Source organism: Filicampus tigris, chromosome 12 (assembly GCF_054856515.1).
Source record: "Filicampus tigris isolate MCC_2025a chromosome 12, RoL_Ftig_1.0, whole genome shotgun sequence".
Taxonomy (NCBI): domain Eukaryota; kingdom Metazoa; phylum Chordata; class Actinopteri; order Syngnathiformes; family Syngnathidae; genus Filicampus; species Filicampus tigris.
The window spans coordinates 14,479,134-14,500,536 of record NC_141228.1 but is presented as its reverse complement, the minus strand read 5'-3'; the positions used below and the strand labels follow the sequence as shown (position 1 = coordinate 14,500,536).

Sequence of the window (21,403 nt, the reverse complement as noted above, 5' to 3'; positions counted from 1 at the left end):
ACTATGTATACTGTATGTATGGAATATTTATTGTCGGAAATGTTGTGAGGCAGGTCCTTGGAAGAAGAATACTATATACTGTATCTAATATTTGTTTGATATCAAAACTACATATAAAAAAAAAAAGTTCCCTGTGAAATGACCAATTGTTGCTTCTTTGTTACAATGTTAGGCAACAACAACAACAAAAAATGGTGGGGTGGGGGCGGGGGTGTACTCAAAGAAACTGTTCTGAATTTATTTAGAATTTTGTTTTTGTCTTGGCGTGCTCATGAAAGCCGAAAAAAGTCCAACTGTAAAATGGTCATACATAATAAATACTACACAGCAAAATCAGTGACATTCAGAAATAATCGATTAACATTTCTTCACCACCTCAGCATTAACACATTAGTTGTATAACTGGAAGCGATGATGTCACACAGCTCGGCGTTTATTTATCGGAAAGCGGTTCAAAACGCTGGAAATCCAGCCGGTGAAGGAAGAGACGCGTGTGTAGACGTCGGGGGTGATGGGGTTCCCGCATCGTCGCCCGGAGAACGACACCACACCTGCAGTCTCACCACCGCAGATCAGCGGACCACCTGAATCACCCTGGACATGTCACACGTAAACACACAGATGTACAAAAAATCGGGCCATTTAATTAAATATTTAAATTTTAAATCAATACAAACACATTTAAAAACATATATACTGTATATAGAACAAGAACAATGGATTTTTTTTCAAAATAACAAATTTATCTTACAATAAGCATCAATAAATGCTTACAGATTAACCAATAGCATTCGCTTTCTGTAGGTGTAAAAAGCAGGATTACAGACATCAAATTCAGCTTGAGCAAAACTAGGCTGTGCTCGAAATACTTGCTTTTCTTCTGTCAAATTTACACAGTGTAAAACAGTAGTGTGCCGCCATCTAGTGGCCGTCAGTGGACTTAGACCTAAAATAAACTACTAGTAGTACAAAATTGAAAAATCTGCAAAATAGCGGAACCGCAATGGAGGGGGATTTACTCCATAGGCAATTCTAAACAGTTTTCGGGAGCGTGTCCCTTATTCGCTTGGTCCCCAACCCATGTGAATGGCGAGGGTTCACCTTATTGTATTTATTTATGTTCTGGTTATCAGAATCTGTCTCTGATAACTCTGTTGTCTTACTCTAATCTATGCATCCAACACCACAGCTCTGCTTAGCTTTTGGTTTTGACATCGTCGTGGATCCCTGCGGTTGAGATCTTACCGAGCAAAAGCCTTGAGGAACGCGGGATCCTGTGGCGCACACCATTGTCCTCAGGATGGGGACCCTCCCCCATCGTTGGCGACATCTGCGTTGCCGCAGCACGGTAACGTTAACCTCCTGAAGAGTGTCCGGCACGATGTTGTTATCGTCGATGTCCCCCCAGCCGGCCGTGATGCAACTGTCGCCACTTCCCACGGCCATTCTTTTGGGAACGATCAGCTGCACCGCCTCATTTAGTACGGCGCTGTCGTTGAGCTGAGATGTGTCAAACGAGAAATAGGCCTGACCTCGTCAAAGGATGATTCTAAGCAAGTCTTGTGCTTATTGTTTGGCTTTTTGGAGGCAACAAAAGAGGTGAAGTGATTTAACACCTCTCTTTCCTCACCTGTAGGAGCATGATGTCGTTTTTATTGCCGTTGTAGTCGGGATGCGGGATGTCTCTGGCGGAAGTGAACACCTGTTTGGTGGGTTCATCACCTACCACGGAGTCTATCCCCAGCACCACTGTGAGTGGGCTGTAAAAGCAAACATTAATGCAAATTTCAGACAGAATTAAGGTTCCTAACAGACAACATTAAGATCCAAGTGACCACTGGCAAAAGTCCATCCATCCATTTTCTATAGTCCTGAAGGGCAGGTACGCCCTGGACTGGTTGGGAGCCATTCTACTTCATGTACACAAATAAGATATCATTAGAAAAATAAAACCATGTAAATAATCATCATTAAAAAAAAAGATTTAATTACTGTAGATTTTCAACCCTTTCATGCATGATTTATGACCATCTGACCACTGGGTGGCAACATCCACTGCAGTAGCTGAAGTGCGACTTTGGACATCAAGACTCACGCGTGTAGAAGAAAACATTTGAGTCGTCAACGTGGAGGCACTTTAATGTCAGAAATTGGATGGTTGAATTATGTATTTAAAATCATATTGTGCTTTTGTGGTATTTCTACAGTTACTCCTGCATTTAATGTTCTTAGTGGTTTTCAGTTCATATTCTGAAATTAATTTGGAAAGAGTTAATTTATGGTCAACAAATCCTTACAACATTTTATAATCAGAGAGGTTTTAATAATAATAATAATAATAATAATAATGAATAATGATATAGTAATGTGTAATATAATAATATATTTTGTATTATTTATGAATTAAGGGTTAGATTAAGCAACAGGAGTATTTTTTTTTCTGAAACATCATAGCTAAAAATTAAAACGCATTTAAAATATGTGCTAAGCAAGGTTTTATAGGTCCAACTTAGAAACAAAAAATGAAAATATCTCAAAAACCTGATCTGCGAGGATAAATGTAAATAATTATGGGGAAATCAGTGTCAAAAAACATTAAAGGACATATAAACGCATCTCTGATTATAATTTGCTGTTGACCACTATTAAATGTAACATATTTGCATGTAATTGTTCTGGAACACTTGATAAAAAAAAGTTCAAAACAAACAGAACTGGTACCAATTTTGTCTGTGTAATGTACAATGAGATATATTGTTCATTACTCATGGAAACGAGCACAACATATACAACAATTATGATTGTTTTTTTTCAACAAAAAATGATCAGAGAGCCAATCATTAAGTAGTAGTTCACTCTGACCACAGAAACCACACAAACCCATTTTGACAACTTCTTACCGACGTTGCCTGCAGTGAGCTGCAGTGAGGACAAAGTCTTCTCTGATCAGCGACGCCCCACAGATATGCTGCCCTCGAACTTGCAGAGACGCCATGTACGGACGCGAGTGAGGCGCCGAGTCTCTGCCTCCGACAATTTGAGTTCCATCAGCTCCTAAATACCCATCAAACACTCATTTTTATCATTGTTTAAGGAGCTTTGTAAGTTGGCTTCAAAATGACAAAGTAACTCACCATTTAGAATGAAGAAGAGCAGCAGTATGACGGCCATGGTTCTTGCTGAAATGCACGTCTTCCTCACAGTCTTGTTCCTATTATTGTGTGCGTTAAACTGGGTTGTGGTCAGTCGTTGCTTCAGTCCATTTGCCAACAGCCTGATGGAGGTTTTGGAAAGTCAACCAAAAAAAAAAACAAACCCCAGCAGTGTTGAGCCATTTATTCAACTAAGGAAGTCCAGATACCTGTCGAAACGTAAATAAACTCTAGAGTCATCTACTTTTCAAAGATCAAGTTGTAATAGTTACCGTAGTATACAGTAACAGTTGTCTTTTTTTTTGTTATATTTATTGCAAGAAGAGGCGTGATTTCATAGAGCAGACATGACAGACAAGAATTCAATCGTCAAATCGCAAAGGCTTTGATTTGAAAAACCCAAAAGAAAACAAAATAAACACTCTTCATTTTGGTCAGTAAGTTTTATTTTTTATATGTACATATGTACTGTGTCCTTTGTTTCTATCGTGACAAGACAAGTTCAGTGCTGAAAGGGGAAGTCAACGCAAACATATTTTTTTCAAGAATATGTTCTATGCAAGCCCACTGGTTGAAACCGGGGGCGGCCGTTTTGTCTTCTGTTGACTGAAAATGACATCACAACTGCTCACAATGACCAATCACAGGTCAGATTCAGAAAACAGGTCAGCAGTGATTGGTCGTTGTGAGCAGTTGGGATGTCATTTTCAGTTTACAGAAGACAAAATGGCTGCCCCCGGTGATGGATAAAAACGAGTGCGTTTTGCTGCTTAAATTATATTTATAATTCATATATTCCACAAACACAAAATTAATTACAATGCCGTGTTTCAACTAGTGGGCCTGCTGGGAACATTTTCTTGAAAAAAATATGTTTGGGTTGACTTCCCCTTTGAAGTGCAGTGCACATGTTCACATATGATTGCTTTGCTGAAAACATGAAAAGTTCAAGTGATTAAGATGCAGTTAATCCGATTTACTGATTTATGTTAACGCCACACTTGTTGGGTAGAAATTTGTGAAATTGTCGTAGTGACCGCTTGAGATGCTCCCAATGTCAAAATCTTAAGTTTACAACTCTCACTGAAGTCGATAAATAAACCTCTAAAAATAAATGTCTTATGTTAATTCATGGTTCATTTGCCTTTATTTTAGTGTAAACCGAACCTATAAAACCCAAACATTTACATATAGTTAATTGGGTATTGTTTATTGTAATACAGACAGGTTAATTTATTGCTTGTGTTTGTTAAAAAGTACATGAGGACCTTGGTAAAATAGATACATATTAAATCGCAATATTGGGGGTTGGGGGTTGGGGGGGGGGCGAAATTAGATTATTTTGTAAAATGGTTCAACCCTGCTCCTCATAAATATTTAACTATTTTTCAGCTATGTGCAACAGGCTATAAAATAACATTGGTGATGAGCTACATGCTGCTTCAGCAAGTCTAAAGACAAAGACAATTTCAGATCACTTGTAGCTCTGGAAAATGTTTATTACAACATTCCACCAAAATATTCGGGAAAAATATGTCCCAAAAGTCCAAACCCTAAGTACGGATGCATCTTGTGAGACTTCAGCTCTTAATCTTTTGACTTGGTGAAGCAACAAACGGCTTATTAACCAAGGATATTTCTTTTCTCTTGCAGGAATGAACCTAAAAAAAAATATTGAGTTCATCACATTAATATAGAAACTGTTTTTGCAACACGCTCCAAATTGTACAAATTCTGTGGTGGTGTTTGTAATTTTTAGCAATTTTTATCTTTCAACACAGTTCCTCTTGCAGAGCACCAAGCTCAATGATGGCACCGCAACCAACAACTTGTTGTGAAACATACATCATGTAACATTTGTTCGGTAAAGTTTGGCCCACAAGTATTTGGAGTTTACGTTTGAGTTTTGTCTTTATACACTACAACACGTTTGAATTAGAACCATTTACTATTTAAGAATTGCCTCCTTTTTAGGTCGAATAATTCTCACAACAAAATCTATTTATCCATCCATCCATCCATCCATCCATCCACCCATGCATCCATCCATCCATCCATCCATCTATTCCATGGTCACTCATTACCTCCACAAAAAAGTTTATAATACTTTCAGGCAATAAATTAAATTCAGGCACACTGGAGCAATTTGTGGTTGGAGCAATTTGTTCATTTATTCGTCAATAACATTATTGTGTATCACACTGTTTTGTGTAGTCAGTGATACTCGCACGCTCATCATTTTGTCAGGTGGGCAGAGTACAGTTGATAGAGTAGTTACAATGTCCAGCAGAGGGCGACAGAGTAAGTGACAAGTCCTTATTTTATCCAAAATATATACTGATATATCGCCGATAGAGAGCGCCTTTTCGCCATAAATGGCATCCTAGTTTAACCTCTGCATGGTGTTCGCGGGTCTGTGGGACCAACGTTCAGTTTTTATTTAAAAAAAAAAAAAAAAAAGGATGAAAAAAAGACCCAAGGCATATCAGAAACCTTCTCATGGTTATAACACACTGTTATGGGATTTTCCTTTTTATTTTTTTTTAAATTACATTTTATTTAAAAAAAAGAGTAGGACATTAATTCATAAATGTGGTCTAACAAAGATAAAGGACAAATATTAACACTGTTTGCTATTCATATGACTTGCAATTGGGATGTAGTAAACATCTGTTGAGTATTTTAACAGAAAATTATTTGATTGTGTTGTTTTGAAAATCCAAAACTCTAGCGGGTCCAGCAGACACACTGGCAGAGGAACAAAAATACGAATACCATACGAGGGTTAAAATCTGATCTGGCTTGAGAGTTTAAAAGTATGATCTGTATCATAATTTGACATTGTTTGGGGGTGAAAAGGGTCTATGAGTTTCACACACTTTTCTTTTTGGCGTAAAAACTTAACATGTTACGATATTTTCAGTTCTCATGACTACATGGCAGAAAAGTAAAATCCTTTATAATCTGCCTTGGCGCTTTCACTACTCATCTTGTTATATGTTATCTTACCAACTGTTAGCACGTTAGCATTTCAACACTTTAGAAATATAGTGCAGCACTATTCCGGATTCCGAATACTGTGTGATATTTAGTTTAATGAGTATTTAGTGTACTGTAATCCAATAAAGATAAGAAAATAGAAAGCAGATGTGTATGTTTGAAAAATTTGCCTTAAGTCTGAAAATATTTGACGAGAAAGAAGTTCAGTGCCTAAGTATGTCATGTAGTGACAAAACGCAGAGCCATCCTTCTCATGCTGGCATTCGGAGAGAACACACACAGTTGTGGATTTGCCGTTGATCAAACTGCAGTGACTTTGGTGTTTGTCAGTGACTAACGTCCAACAGTGACCTCATAGTGTGCACTTGAACAAATTAGAAACTGACCAGCGCCCACCGCACAGTGTCATAAAACACGCCTTGCCTTTAGATATGGTGAAGCAGCATGTGGCTCATTATCCAATGCACTGCAGTAATTGTACTTTGACAGGAGATTAATTTCAGTGTCTAGTACATTCCATCTGTCTCTCCCTTGAAGTTCAAACGAGGCCAATCATTTTTATTTTGTAGTACATCTTGCTCTTCTAATAGTATTTCCTGTACAAAGCCTCCCCTTTTCTTCTCATCCCCTTCCGACTCACACAGCGGTCCTCACCTCGCCCCCTGGTGTCTGGCGAGGTTGCAGGCATCCCGGGAATGCCCCGACGCGGGGTGCCATTGGCCCGCGCCATGCGCATTCCTTCGGCATACCATGGCAGCGCTTGAGGGGAAATATGGCGAGTGTGCCACTCGCCAGCTCCGTCTAAGGCCTTCAGACGCCGTGGCTAATCCGCTCGGCGATAGCGGACCGTCCGAACGCGGGTTCAGACAGGATAAGCGGCGGTGAAATTTCCTCTGCAGGTGTTTGGCTGTGATGAATCCATTTGTTCAGGCTTTATGAAAGTGCGCTTTCAAGTCTGATTCTTGTGTCTGTGTGTTTACTTGTTGAAATGAGTGTGAAATGACAGTCGGACTGCTAGGCTTAACTTGAGATCTTTTGAGATCAAAATCATACCAGGACAGTGGAGCATGTCCAATGTCCCCAGAGGGTTTCAATTTGGCGTTGTACCACTCTTATTTATTTACTATCCATCCATCCATCCATCCATCATTGATTTAAAATATCTACACTCCCCTGTTCAAAACCATTCCACCATTCATTTGACATTTTACCTTTACAACTCAATTAAATTAATTAAATTAATTTAATTCATTAAATATTTCACTGAGGTGAAGTAAAAATAAACAATTGTGATAATGTGGTTGTACAAGTGTGCACACCCTCATATAACAGGGGGTGTGCCTGTGTTCAGAATTAACCGATAATATTAAAACTCACGTTAATTGTGAGTCAGCACACAGTTGGCACCGTTTAAAGTGCCTCCAAACCTTTAAATGAATTGTAGCTGTTCTAGTAGGCTTTTCCTGATGTGTGCTCGCTTGGTTTTGTGTGAACGCTGCAACAACACTATTTCAATGTTAATTCAATTGTTTATTTTTACTTCTCCTCTTGAAAATTTTGCTGTACAGTTTATTGGTCACGTTAATGGTGAAAACATTTTGAAATGCTTGGTGATGTGAATGTGAGCATCTCGATGTGCCCCGCGATTGACCGACGACCGGTGCAAGGGACACGCCGCCTGTTGCCTTAAAGTTAGCTAACTGAAAAAATAAGTTTAGAATAAAATATTATACTGTACTGTATTAAAAACACGGTAAAAACATTTGTCCTCCATATAACTGGCAAACACGTAAATATAAGCATTAAGCACGACTGTACCTAATGTTTTGTCCTTCATCGTTCTTCTTCTGTGGGCTTGGCAAACCACCTTAAGTGCATTACTGGCACCAACAGTCCGTCCACTGCAATGAAGGTAATGTAAATTAATGGTAGGCAGATGCGAGGTTTTCTGCTGCCATCTAGCAGAGGTCGACTGAAGCTCACTATTTTAATTTTTTTGCTTGTATCTCAAAACAAAAAAAGTGTTAAAGTGATGCCTTGTACCACAAAGTTGGGATATGCTAGCTTAGTGGACCTAGCAGAAAATAGATGAAATGATGTTTTTCTTCCGTTCAGTGACTAGCAAGGACTATAACTTTAAAATTACTTTACACATGCTGTTAATTCACAACAGATTCTAATCACCTGGCTTTTGTTTTTGCTTTGCTAATCTGACTAGCCGCTAGCTGTAACGCCAGACACCCAAGGTGGCTTTCCGGCATTTCTGCGACATCTCCAGCCCAACGTTGCGAGGGATGGCGACTAGCTCCCGTTTGCGTCAAAGTGTTACTACTTCTTACTACTGCTAGTGTAGACACACACGTACTGTATGCGTAAGGCAACCTCGCGTACACACCGGCCCATCAGCCGCTCTTTGGTCGACCCATTCAGCACTATAAGTCGGGCTGTTTTTGTAACAAAACAAGGCCTAATCCTAAATTCAGGGAGTCGTGAATGTGCCTCAACAAATGGCAGACAAATGAGAAGGATTAGCCAGGGCCCGTGAAAGAGTGAAAGGTTTGCCATTGATCTACGGTGGTCCTTTTCTCTTTCAGGGCCACTCGGTCTGAAAACCCCACTGGGTAAGAGCATACAGGGCCACTCCAGAGCCCCCTAGGCCACCGAGAGACACACAACAGTCACAATTAGTCTCAGGAGCTGTAATGGCAATTCAATAAGCGCTTTAAAAAAAAAAAATAAAAAAAAATCGTGCATCGTCTCCCCCCTCCCGTTGCTCCCCCCGTTTTCGTCTACATACATAAGATTGGTATTATGAGCGCTGTTTGAGGGGCTGTGTTTTTTTTTTTTTTTCCTTTCTTTCCCACCCACCACAGTTCTTTTCAGCCGCTGGGAGAGAAAATGACCACACAGGGTTTCAAAGGTTCCAGAGGCTACGGGTTGTTGTCACTTGAGACAGCGTGACTTGTGGCCTCTCTGCACTGCGGCCGAAAGCTTCCAAACATCCTCTTCTATTACGAATTTGGAACTCATTTGGAATCTTTCAAACGGCCCTTTTTTTTTTTTAATGAGATGAAATGTGCTGAACTTTGCAGATGTTTCCACTGAGCTCCCCTGACACTTCGGCCCGCGTTAGTGTGATCAAGCAGAGCCCAGACACTCGTGTTTTTCACATCGGCTTCCCGATGTCCTTTCCATCTTTTTTCGCTGCTCCATTTGGGACCTTCCATGTTGATTTTGGGCCCCCCCTCATTGCTTTACGTTTTTGATCAGGATCTGTCCTTCTCGAAGCAATGATTATAATGACAGCCCACCCTTTTGGCACTGGAGGACACTTTGACACTGATGAGCAGGCCAGTCGACCATGACTCTGTTTTAGTGTTCAGTGGAAGTATGTCACCTAAGAGGATGCACCTGCTTGTTCACTTCCATTGCAAACATTTACAGTCCAACGCCTTAAAGCTTGTCAAATGAATGTCTTAACAGCCAGGAGATGTCAGCACACCTCGCTAGACCTATCCCGGCTCCGGCCTCATTGTGTGGAGTTTGCATGTTCTCCCCATGCCTGCGTGGGTTTTCTCCGGGTCGTCCGGTTTCCTCCCACATTCCAAAAACATGCATAGTAAGTTGATTCGACACTCTAAATTGCCCCTAGGTATGATTGTGATTGCGAGTGTGTATGTTTGTTTGTCTCTGTGTGCCCTGCGATTGGCTGACAACCAATTCAGGGTGTCCCCCGCCTACTGCCCGAAGACGGCTAGGATAGGCTCTAGCACGCCCGCGACCCTTGTGAGGATAAGCGGTGTCGATAATGGATGGATGGATGTTTAAAGGGTTAAAGTAATGCAACATAGATGATAACTGCCAGCATTAAGCTATAGTGGGGACTTTTTTTAGGCAGTTGTTTGCCTGTTTTAAACATACAAGGTGTAATTATCTTTTGTTTTATGTTTAGCTTGACAGTAAACATCAACCGGAATGGTATTTTTTTTTTTTTTTTTAATGAATTGTTAACTATTTGCCATACTGCTGCTCACTGTATAATGTTGAGTGAGAAAAATTGCTGTCCAATATAATTGATATCAATGGGAATTTTTTTTTTGCAAGCAGTTTTAGGAGGCCTATTGTGGTCAACGTTGGAAGTAGCACCGTACCACAAGTCTACTGTAGTTCTTCGTCCGATGCAAATGACATGAGGGCATTTTGCAAAGAGGAACAGCTGAATACAAGCATAGGATCGGACCCCCCATGCCGCTATCTGGCTGCCGCCGGGTTGAAGTACAGTGCGATGATGCGACGCCCTCCTGACCAGACGTTTCCCCCGTCGCAGTGGTCTCGCATAAAGACGCGTTGAAAGCTTGGCCTTTATTCACCCTCCCAACGGCCGCCATTCATCGTCGACTCTCCTTTCTGCTCGCTGAAAAGACAGAGTGGCCTCCTGTGCCACTGGAGCGCTCGCCTGTGTCTAAATGACCTTGATGTCCCCCCGCGCCGATCATAAGCGCCGCCCCACTGGGATTCTTGTCATGATTATGATGATGATGATGATGATGATGGCGATGAGGAGGAGGGATTATGGCAAGGGCTTCGATGGAGATGTTACAAACACTTAACTGTCAGTGAGTTGGCACAAAGGCTTAAACGCTATTGTCACCTTTCACAATACAGTGGAACCTCCAAAGTACAATGTCCCCGAGCTTGTACAATTCTCAATTTGACCAATCTGGTGAACCCCCCGTTCACCGCAGGGGATAGTTCCACCGTTTTTTTTTTTGTTTAGTTTTTTTTGCTTTGACCTGCGAGCCAGACTTGAGTGCTGTGTGGTGGCTGTGACTCAACTCACTTCAAAACAAGAAGCAGTTTAAAATTCCTACAATTAGCAAACAATTTTTCCAAAAAGAGGGCCTATAGGCTGTTCATTACCACTCCTAGTGGAAATGTACTGTCAAACGAAACAGTAAACACAGAGAATGACACCTTGTGTATTTAAAACATCCATATAGCTTAGCCTTTTTGTGCACTGTGCAATGTTAATGCTAAATAGCATACATTGAGGTGCTTTAACTCTTTAGGCAACAGATTGAACACAATTGATGTAACAACACGCAGAGAGACAATATAACAGCACTCAGTCATATATTCTTTATCCTTTGCATAGAACCCTAATAGTTGTGTAGTAGTTCAGTTGCGACATCTCAATGAACAGTGCCTGCCTATCTGTTGTATGCTGCCCCCAGATGGCCAAGGCACGCTTACCAGAAGGCAAAAAAATGTGGCAGGGAAAAAAAGCGATTGAATTGTTTACATTTACTGTAAGTTTTATAAAGTACATTATAGAGTGCCATATTTGTTATTAAAACACATTACAAAATGTTTTGTTATTTTTGGCGGGAGGGGTGGACTGATTATTATTATTATTGGATTTCAGATACGAGTGAATCATTATGAGTGTGGTCATAGGACGAATTAAACTTGTATCCTAAGGCACCACACAGGAAGTCAGCCATTTTGGATTTGAAGCTGTCATTTTGTGTTCATTTTAGGCATTTCCAGAGGTCCTTTGAAGATGAAACTGTGCTCGAATTTTTGTCCATCGGCCACCAAATTTGATCCACATATACTATACAGATGGATGACACTAAATAGCAAAGGATTAGGGATTTCATCATTGTGTGTGGGTGGATCATGGCAGCAAAGTTTGATGACTTGCCATTACACACAAAACCGTTCAGAAATGAGCTCCACATTGTCTTGTGTGAGTGATAAAACAACAAACAACATTTAGAAATATTTATAGACACCCCGTGCTGGCAAAAACGTATACCAGCAGAAACTGTGCTCCTGACGCACCAATTTCCATCAAACTCCTTATGATACACATGCCCTTGGCATTTTTTCAATTTGAATAGCAACAGTTGTCAGTTTATTGTCATGACAGTTAAAGAATGTAGAAATGTCACTTGAGACTTTTATGATGGTGACAGTTAGACCCTGGAATGCAAATCCAGGGGGTCCTTGGTGTAAAATGGAGTTCCGTCCCTGATCTGGATTAGTACGTAAACCTGAATTTGATTTATAATAGTCTATCAGTAATTACACTAATGTAGTAGTAAAGTCAATATTTCAGTAAATATTTGTATAGTGAAAAAAATCAAATGAAAAATAACAAGTCTTAAACTGAATGTGACCACATATTCTTGCACTGCTGTGCAAACAAATGTATAACAGGCCGTTTATAACCTCAACACTGCATATTATGGCGGTGCTAGTCACTGTCACTGTCAGTTGATTGATCGACAGAATCTTACGACGTGGTGAAGCAGCATGCGCCTTCACTCAAGGTCATTGTTATATGCTGTGTTTCAAGTAACTGTTGACAATTTTGTGGTCATGAGGGGACTCGTGTTTAGCGTGTTAAGTGTGACAGCGGCTGCGGTGTTTGTCAGAAAACGTCGTACTGGCTTCCACGACCGAAATGTGTACATAATAATTAACCTACACGTAGAAACAACATTGTAAATGGAGGACCTCATGTATTTTAATGAAAAATGGATTTGAAATCAGAGGTTGACCCACGTTACCGTAACAGATTACGTTCAACCATGGTGGTTCCATTGTGCCATTCTAAATGAGCAGAACAAGATTAGACAATAGCAATGTTAAACACTAAAAACTATCTTGAATATATTAAGTGTTTTATTAGCCTTGTCGTGGAGAAAAATGTTAGCAAGAACCATTTATTTAGTGTACAAAATGCATGAACGGAACTGTAGCTGCTACGTCACATCAAGTGCACCTACAGCCTCTACGTAATGTAGGCAATGGCGAATGTGGAAACGGGTTAGTTGACTTTACATGACTAAGTGAAGGCGCACGCATGGGAGACACAGTGCCTGAGGCGTACATGCACACAACATACAACTCATCTAAAACCGGCTAGTAGTCCACATATGCGTCAAGAGGCTTTTGGGGTTTGAGGTCTCTGAAGTAGTCCAGCATCCAAGGCAGCGGTGAAACTTTTTTTGTAATGATCCTTTGCTGGCTGAGAAAGTTCGTATTGAGTTGAAGGAAAAACCAGGCTTTTCAGTTCAACATTGTGAAATCCTGTTGACTCACTCACGCATACAAGAACCACTCTACTGTCAAAGTCTTTTCAACATGGGGAAAATAACTTAAAAGCACAAACTAGCTCTACAAATAAAAGTTACAAATCTGATCCAATGTACATAAATGTGACACATGGGTGGATAAGGGTGGGCGATGAAGATGTCCGATTCGCCGCTTCTGGTGCCAGGCGAGCTAGGAGGGCAGCATGGGTAGGAAGTGAGTGGACGGGTGTCTTCGCCTGGCCTTATGGCCGCGCCGCGGCTTCCCCCGACCATTGAGCGAGACGAACATCTGCCTGCCGCCGTGCTTCCAGCGTAGCGAGGCGTACGTGTTGTAGCCGTTCTCCTCGATGCGCTCTTTGAACTTGCAGCTTGGGTTGTACTTGACCTGCAAGGACGACAGAGGTCGTGAGCGACGCCGTTCAACGGACAACAGTGGACAACTCCCGTCATAGTTCACGCTAACGTCTGTATTTCTTTTCCAGAATAAAAGGGATAATAGAACAATATAACGCATTCTTTAAATTCACTTGTTCATTTATCATTTTATTCCCTTATTCAACTTTTAACATAATATTACACATTTATCTTAGGTACACACAGTAACTCTGTTTAATTGGCATTAGTATTATGAGCGGGTCCGTGGAAAAACGTCTCCCCGGTACGGGGGAAAAAAAGTTTGGAAACCCCCTGATCCAGAAGTTAATTTTTGTAAGTGATGATACTTGCTAATTTTGTATTTGTATGAAACTAAACAAGCGTTGACCCGACGTGGCTGTTTGTCAGTTTTGCATGAAGATGAGCAGATGTGTGAAGGCAATGCAACAAAGCATAGCCACTCTTCCATGGGCGCTTAGCGCTCCTTATCAGATAATACAACACATAGATAATACTAGCTTCTCTTGTATCTGAGGCGCTGTGTGTTGATAACGCGCGGATGCTACAAGTGCGGCGGGATGTTATTGCGGCTTCACTTTGGAACAAGTTGAAGGTGATCCTTATCGCTCGGTCGCTGACTGATTGCGTGCCTTGTTTTTCACTCAGGTAGACCGCACACTTCAGGTCTGGTCTTCAACAAAGAGGCGGGAATACATTTAAAAGGTTGATGTGCGCCACACACAAAAAAAAAAGAAAAAAAAAGAAAAAAGAGAGATGGCACGCAAAGACTTTTACAGGAGCCAGGTGGCTCTTTGTCATTGCTTGGCTTTCTTGTGTCTGCCACGTATTTTGACAGTATAACAAGCTGCTATTGCCCAGGTGTTACAGCCGTGATGGACGGGAACACTGTGACCTCACGGTGAAGCTAACGGGGGAGCTGCAGGTTTAGCCAAGATACAATGAAGTCATTTTTAAAAACACTTTGACAAACTAAAGACGTCTCCTTTAAAAAACCTCTGAGCTGCTCTGTTTGGGTCATTTTTTATAAAAATGATCGGTAATAGATTTTTTTTAACCTCTACTAGTGGCCTCTGCTCTAATAGATAGAATTCCCGAATGGATAGCCAGTTGCGTGGTCTACTTGCATGAATAAATACCGCGCTGTAAATAGAGTAAGTACGTAATAAATACGGACCACGTCCCAAAAAGACGGCGCCTTCTTTCTCCCTATGAAAAATAAAATGTGGCATTTTTTACTGTACACATTATTCTGATAAATTGTGGCCTCCGCTCATATAGAGGCCCTCCATTCAAATATATAAACAACACACCCTAAATAAAATGCTTCCTTTTTTTCCCAAGCAGAAGAGTGAGTTCAGGCTTATTACAAATTTGTCTACTGCTTTAGATAAGCTTTTCAACAAAACTGTTCTTTATTGAGTCTGTGACCTTTTTAAGACCTTTGAATGGTGGATTTAAGGCTTAGGTTTCATTTTAAGGATTTAAGGCCTTCATTTTGGGCAATAAAATGTAAGACCTTTTTTAAAGGCTACTTTGATCAAATTCAAGACCTGACCCTCGCTAAATGTGACCACTAACGGCTCTCATTCAGTATGACTAGCCTAGCTGCTCTTTCATTACCTGATCAAATGTCCAATCAATCAACTGCACTGGTGATACCTTAGCTGGTGCGTTAACTAGCATAAATAGATCTAAGTTAAAGAATAATATAGGTTGCTTTAATGCAGTTGTTTTGGTCCACTTAAAACAGCAAACACCAAAGCCCAAATAGATGCATCCTTCTTCTCCACATGTATGTATGCAACATTTTTATAGTACACCGTATTCCCTAAAATAGTGGCCTCCACTCTGGTTAAAAATTCACGCTGCGCCCCACATAAACGCCTCTTTTTACTATGCAAAATCTTCTTTATAGTGAGCGTATACTAATTACAAATTATGTCAAATTCTTCAGAAAAAAAATCCAAAGAAACCTTACAATGTTGTTTATTGAGTCTGTGGCCTTTTTTAGACCTTTGAATAAGGCATTTTAGGCTTAAGTTCGATTTTTTAAGGATTTAAGGCCCTCATTTTGGATAATAAAATGTAAATCCTTTTTTAAGGCTTCTTTGATCAAATGTAAGACCTCTCCTTCCCTGAATGTGACCGCGAACAGCTCTCATTCAGCGTAGCGAGCTACTCTTTCATTACATAGTAAGTCAAGTCTAGTCCAGTCAATTTATTAAGTTAGCTAATCTGCTAACTAGCAAGTAGTTGTAAATCAAAAGTAACATACAGGCTAGTTTAACACATGCGTTGCACTCATTGCAAGTAAATTAAAATGGCCCGTAGCGTCCGGGCACTTGAATAAGTAAACAAAAAATGCAATATTTTTATAGTATACCATATTTCCTGTACCAAATTATTTTCATACCACCACTCAAATAGATGGTAGTTGTACTGCATATTTTAAAACTGTACCCTAAATAGAATTGATCTTTTTTCTAATGCTAAATGTTTCTAATAATGTCGTTGACTGTGTCTTTGAAATGTTTAAGATCCTTGGAATACAGTAAATAAGAGCAAGTGTACTTTTTAAGGCTAACTAAGGCCTTCAATTCGGAAAATTTGATATTTTAAGGATGCACCGACATCCTCGTTAAGACAAATCTCGGACGTCTCCTGAGATTGATTTCCTCCTCCAAAGGGTGGCAGCTTGTATACGCACCGATCCGAAGAGCGTGCCTTTCTTGGACATAGCTAAGTACAGCCCGGTGCTGACAGACTTGATGGCAACAACTCCCACACTGACAGATCGGATTTCCATCAGACCTGGAAAATAAAAGAGAGAACAAGAGTCGCAGTTAGCTTTTTTTTGTGTGTGTGCGTGTGTGTGTGTGTGTGTGTGTGATCCTCATCAAAAGCCGCTCAATCAATGGGATGCCAGATGCTCTGTGGCCAATACAAGAGAGAAAGCACACAGACACAAAGCTTTCATACAACACACGTTGAATTAGATCATATTGCGGAACAGGGGTGATTCTCGTGGAATTGTTTGGGGCGGGTGCTGTTAAAACCTGACGATGGCCGCAGTTGTTTACAGATGGCCACAAAAAAAAAAAAAAAAACGCTGCGTCTGCTTCAGCCTGACGAGTGCTCCTGCTAACGCAGAGAATAAGCTGGCAACTTTGCAGGCTAATTGTTTCCTCTGGGCACCGGCTTGCAAACGAGTCCCATGTGGCTCACGCTTGATCTGGCTTTTGTCTGCATGCAAAAAAATCAAATAAAATACATAAATAAAGGCGCTCAACCATTGTCACAAACATTGAGGGTATGAAGGCTTTATCCTTGAATGAGAACTAATTACTCCATGAGAAGATGTCTCTTTTGATGACTTTTCCCACAGCTTTATTTGCACACAAAAGCATCCGGATGTGGCTGCTCATGCATGATTATAGCTTTCATACATAAAAAAAAAAGAAGAAAATAACAAGCAAGATGAAATTGTGTCGCTTAAATTTCAATTGCCGCTAAATAATCAGTCAGAAAATACTGCAGGGGCCTTTGGACCGACACTACGCCACCGAAAAAGCTGCTCGGAAACGGAGGAGTCGTAAAAGTCAGCTCTGGGCCACCCCCCAAAAAACCCAAACAGCTAGTTGTGCATAACCACAAGACAGAGAGATTTGGGAGTTGTCTCAATTATTACAACTGATCCGCTGGGAAAACTATATGCCACATGTCTTTACTATAGAAATGGACAGATTTTTTAAAAAGTGGCAAAATGACAAATAAATAATGTCTTTGTCTTTAGACTTGCTGAAGCAGCATGTGGCTCAACTGGCTTTCAAAGTGATCTTTGAGGGCTCTATTCCAAGTATTCATCTCTCCATCGATTTTTCATTTATCATACCTCTTAACCCATTCAGAGTTCAGAAAAGCTGGAACCCATCCCAGCTGACTTGGGCTGAAAGGCACACGACACCCTGGACGTGTCGCCAGTCAATCAGAAGGCAAAGACCCTCTTTCACCCTTGCGTCACAACATCAGTGACTCCTGTTCCAAGTAACTAAACAACTGTATGTTTGTCGTCACGATGACAATCCTGTTTCATAGTGTGACAGCAGTTGCCGTGTTAGTCACAAGACCTTGTATACTGCCCTCAAGTATACATATGTATGTTTGCGCTATTTTCTTAGATTTGATGGTCAACAGTATTTTTAAATCATTAAACGTTAGGGCAGGGATGGGCAACTTAAATGCTGGAGGGGCCCCCAGTTTTTCATCAGTGCTACTGGGGGACCACATAGGACCATGCACTTCCTAACCAGAAGCTTAACAAAAATGCTATTTGATATATGGACAAAATACGTGCACAATACGGGCTCTTAAGATGTTTCATTTTTGAAAATAAATGTTTCATTGCATATATAAAAGGTACACTATCCTAATCCAACAACAAAGGGCTTGAAGCAAACAACATAATAACCAAATAATGTATTTTACATCCATAAAAAAAATAATAGGCCTACTCACTTCTCATGCAGTATAAGACCCAATGTAAGTGCAACTAAGACATGTCAGCCATCTGGTGGTGATTAGTGATATTATAACGTGCAACTACAGTCGACCCGTGCACATTTGCAGTTTGACACCCGGAATTTTGCGAAATCACGGGATTTTTTTCCCTGTTTTTTTTCCCTTGATTTTTATATTTTATATTTTTCCTGGGTTTTCCGTGATTTTGCCCTTCTTATTATTTTTTATTATTTATTATTTATCGACGTTTTTTTGAAAAATTCTTTGGGTTTGTAAAACCTTTTTTTTTCTTCCCCAATTGAACTCACCGCCCAGTTGGCCATCCCTGCGTTAGGTTATGATTCAAATGATTTGATCAAACCTCCCTATGATTACAGTCTTTTTTTTTTTCAAGAAATAAGAAAACTATACTAAACTGTTCCAAATTCTTACGTGCAAGTTTCAAAACATATGTATAAGTCGTAAATAATTGTATATCGTTATTTGTTAAATTATCAGGATTTGGAGATCCTATTTACTGAGCTCAAAAACGATTGTATTTCCATCCAAAACATCTTAACAGGTCAAGTTACATTTTAACATGCTGTTGGATCTAGACAGCGCCCTTTTCCCACTTCGCCCCCATGGGTGCGAGTGTTGGCGAGGTAAGAAAAGAAGCCCTGATCTGACTTTGTCTGATTCCTGTATTTCAGAGATTGAAAGAAATGGACGAGCAAATTCAATCAACTTGTGTGAGTCTTGATTTACATTGGATGCTTTCTTGAAAGATTAAACGAACACGCATTGGAAAATTGTTGTTGTGAACTAACAATTGAGCTTACATCCCAAGTGAGTGACCAGCTGAAATTTTCCAACACCGTGTTTCAACCAGTGGGCCTGCTGGGAACATATTGTTGAAAAAAATATGTTTGGGTTGACCTCCGCTTTAAACACCAAACACTAAGCCGATGCGTGATCACAAACACAACTGTTTGCAGTTCACTCGGGATACACCGTACAAAAAAATAAACTTCAATAATGAGCCACACGCTGCTTCACCGTGTCGAAAGACAATAGATTATTTGATCGTATTTGGCGGTCTGCTCGGGTGACGACCATTAAGAGAAAAAGCCATCGTTACTCGAATAAAGTGAGCATATTACAATGTTCTTGTTATGAGTGAAAAGTCTGTATTTTACTACTGTAAAGTCTGGAAACAATGTTAGGCAGGGAAAATAATATTACAAGCAAAGAATGTGCTTCTCCCATCACGATGAATGTTCAACCGTCCCGTTTTCAGCGTGTCGTGCCTGCCGGGTGAGATCATCCCGCAGACACCACCGAGTACAAAGAGTCCAAAACAAAAAGACAAAGTAAACAAACACATGGAGTTCCTGTTGAGTGTCTTTGGTCTCTACTAGCTCCAGCTGCATGAGGCCAGGGAATACCCCATTAGTCCGTCCAGGTAGTCGTCCAGCTGCCACCCCCATCATTCCTCCGCTGCCTCTGATCCTCTCACTTTAATACTTTGATGGCGGCACTCCTCTTTTCTTCTTTTTTTTTTTTTTTTCCTTTACGAGCTGTGTTTACAAACACCGGGTGTGCTCTGGTGGCACCTGGAGCGTGCGAGCGACTCGTAAGCAATTAGCTGAGGCCCGGCTGGCGATTGGAGCGCTGCGAGGATTTATGGGGGATTAGTCCGGGCCAATGAAAACCGCTGGTGCCTGAAAGTGCTGCCAGCACTAATTGCCGCTTGGACGTCCCACACACAGTAGGAGTGTTGGAAGCATGATTATCATAATCCATATTTTGCAAACGCTTTCCATCTTTTCGTGAAACAGTTTGAACACGACTCAAAGTATCACTCGCGGTGCATATTGTTTTAGTGAGTAGGTCAAAGTGAAGTAGCTTTCTATATTGGGTTGTAGAATAGTATATATGTATTTATAGAGCTTCTTCATAAATGGAAAAAGGCCAAAGGATGAGGTAGTAGAAGAGCCTACAACTCCCAAGATAAAGAAAGTTGCCTATAAGAGACAACTTCAGCAGTCCTTAAAAGGTGATTGCCACGCCCCAAGCTTGCTCTGTGTGGTACGAGGCAATGAAACGTTCAAAATGGCTTCAGAACACGGCCGAGTAAAATGGCGGACGGAATATAAGAAAACAGACATCTGGTGTAATTGTCTCCCATTACCCCAAGATGGAACCGGCTTGTTGAAGAGGCAAATGCAGGGATCCCAATAATCACAGCAACCACACTCATCATAATGGCGAGTTGTATTCAAATTTTTTTCTATGCGTGCAATAAATCCCAAACTATTTCCATTCATTTTTTGTAGTTGAATGTTTAGTATTGGTTTTCTGGACAGCCAACAGATGACAAATTTAATCTAAATTGGGCTATTATGTTCATTTTTCGTCTCTGTGGAGCCTATTCTTCTATTAATCCTTTTTTTTTTTTCCTTTAAGTGTGGTATGGGGGTAATTATAACTCTAAAAACATGTTTAGTACCTTATTGAAGTGTATGAGTAAGAGAGAAGTGTCCTCGAGGTTGCGGTTCACGGTTTATGGCATTTTTCTTCCCAAGAGTCCACAAGCTAACGGCACAAACGCAAGTCTTTTAAATGATATCAAAAGGAGAAACACTGGAGTCCAATTAGCTGTTTGCTCTTTAGTGGCATTGGAGAGTGAAGGGCCCTTCTTCAGTGTGTTCTGCTATGCAAGTATCAACTGATGGCCCCATTGAGCTCATGAAAAAAGGTGCTTTTGGCTTCCCACTTGCAATTGGGGAGATCTCTTAACCTTTGACATGTTTTGGCTGGGACTGTCAATAAGCTCAAGCTGCCATTACAAGCAAATCCCGCGCTATACATGTCCAGTCAACTGTGGACTCGCCATTTATTTTCCCTTCTATGGGGATTTTTAAGTCTTTTTTAAAAATTTAATACTCTTTCTTTTCCTTCCATCCCCCATTTTTTGGACGTTAGCCCATCGTCAGATCATTCAAGCCTTTTCTGACCTTGGAAAGGGGGGAAAAAAAGGCAGAAAGGAAAGCGAATGGAACTCTCATGGGGTTCCTTCCCTTTTGTCCCGCTCATGCTGGGGGGGGGGGGGGGGGGGTTTGGAGGAGAGGGGAGGGAGCAAGGGAGTACACAGTGATGGTGCTGCTTTTAAGATGGGGTGGTGGGGGGGAGCTGGGGGGGTCTTTGTTACTCACCTGAGAGGTAAAGACAAGATCTTATTAAGCTAAC

At 40.7% G+C, this 21,403-nt stretch overlaps 2 protein-coding genes across 3 annotated transcripts in view; both read right to left on the bottom strand.

Annotated features, from left to right (window-relative positions):
- Positions 1–8: 8 nt before the first annotated feature.
- Positions 9–3,272, bottom strand: LOC147138632 (serine protease 57-like). Its single transcript, XM_086046223.1, has 5 exons — positions 3,135–3,272; positions 2,901–3,054; positions 1,631–1,760; positions 1,246–1,500; positions 9–594 (listed from the first exon to the last, which is right to left on the bottom strand). Exons 1-5 carry the CDS (start codon positions 3,169–3,171, stop codon positions 418–420), a joined length of 753 nt encoding a protein of 250 aa, XP_085902349.1. The 5' UTR covers positions 3,172–3,272; the 3' UTR covers positions 9–417.
- Positions 3,273–12,190: 8,918 nt separating this feature from the next.
- Positions 12,191–21,403, bottom strand: part of fgf22 (fibroblast growth factor 22) — a 33,491-nt gene continuing 24,278 nt past the window's right edge. For both annotated transcript variants that reach the window (XM_086046226.1, XM_086046227.1), the window contains 2 exons: positions 16,362–16,465; positions 12,191–13,643 (listed from right to left, as the gene is read on the bottom strand). In XM_086046226.1, the coding sequence (XP_085902352.1) occupies positions 13,449–13,643; positions 16,362–16,465 (299 nt within the window). In that variant the 3' untranslated portion in view covers positions 12,191–13,448. The remainder of the gene's footprint in view (positions 13,644–16,361; positions 16,466–21,403) is intronic.

Bases quoted from the DNA above. Each gene is read 5' to 3' on its own strand.
- LOC147138632 (XM_086046223.1), bottom strand. From the start codon at position 3,171: ATGGCCGTCATACTGCTGCTCTTCTTCATTCTAAATG. The intron at 1,761-2,900 runs GTAAGAAGTTGT...TTGCTTTTACAG, and splicing joins GCTCACTGCAGGCAACGTCG to CCCACTCACAGTGGTGCTGG. The intron at 595-1,245 runs GTAAGATCTCAA...TGACATGTCCAG, and splicing joins TTCCTCAAGGCTTTTGCTCG to GGTGATTCAGGTGGTCCGCT.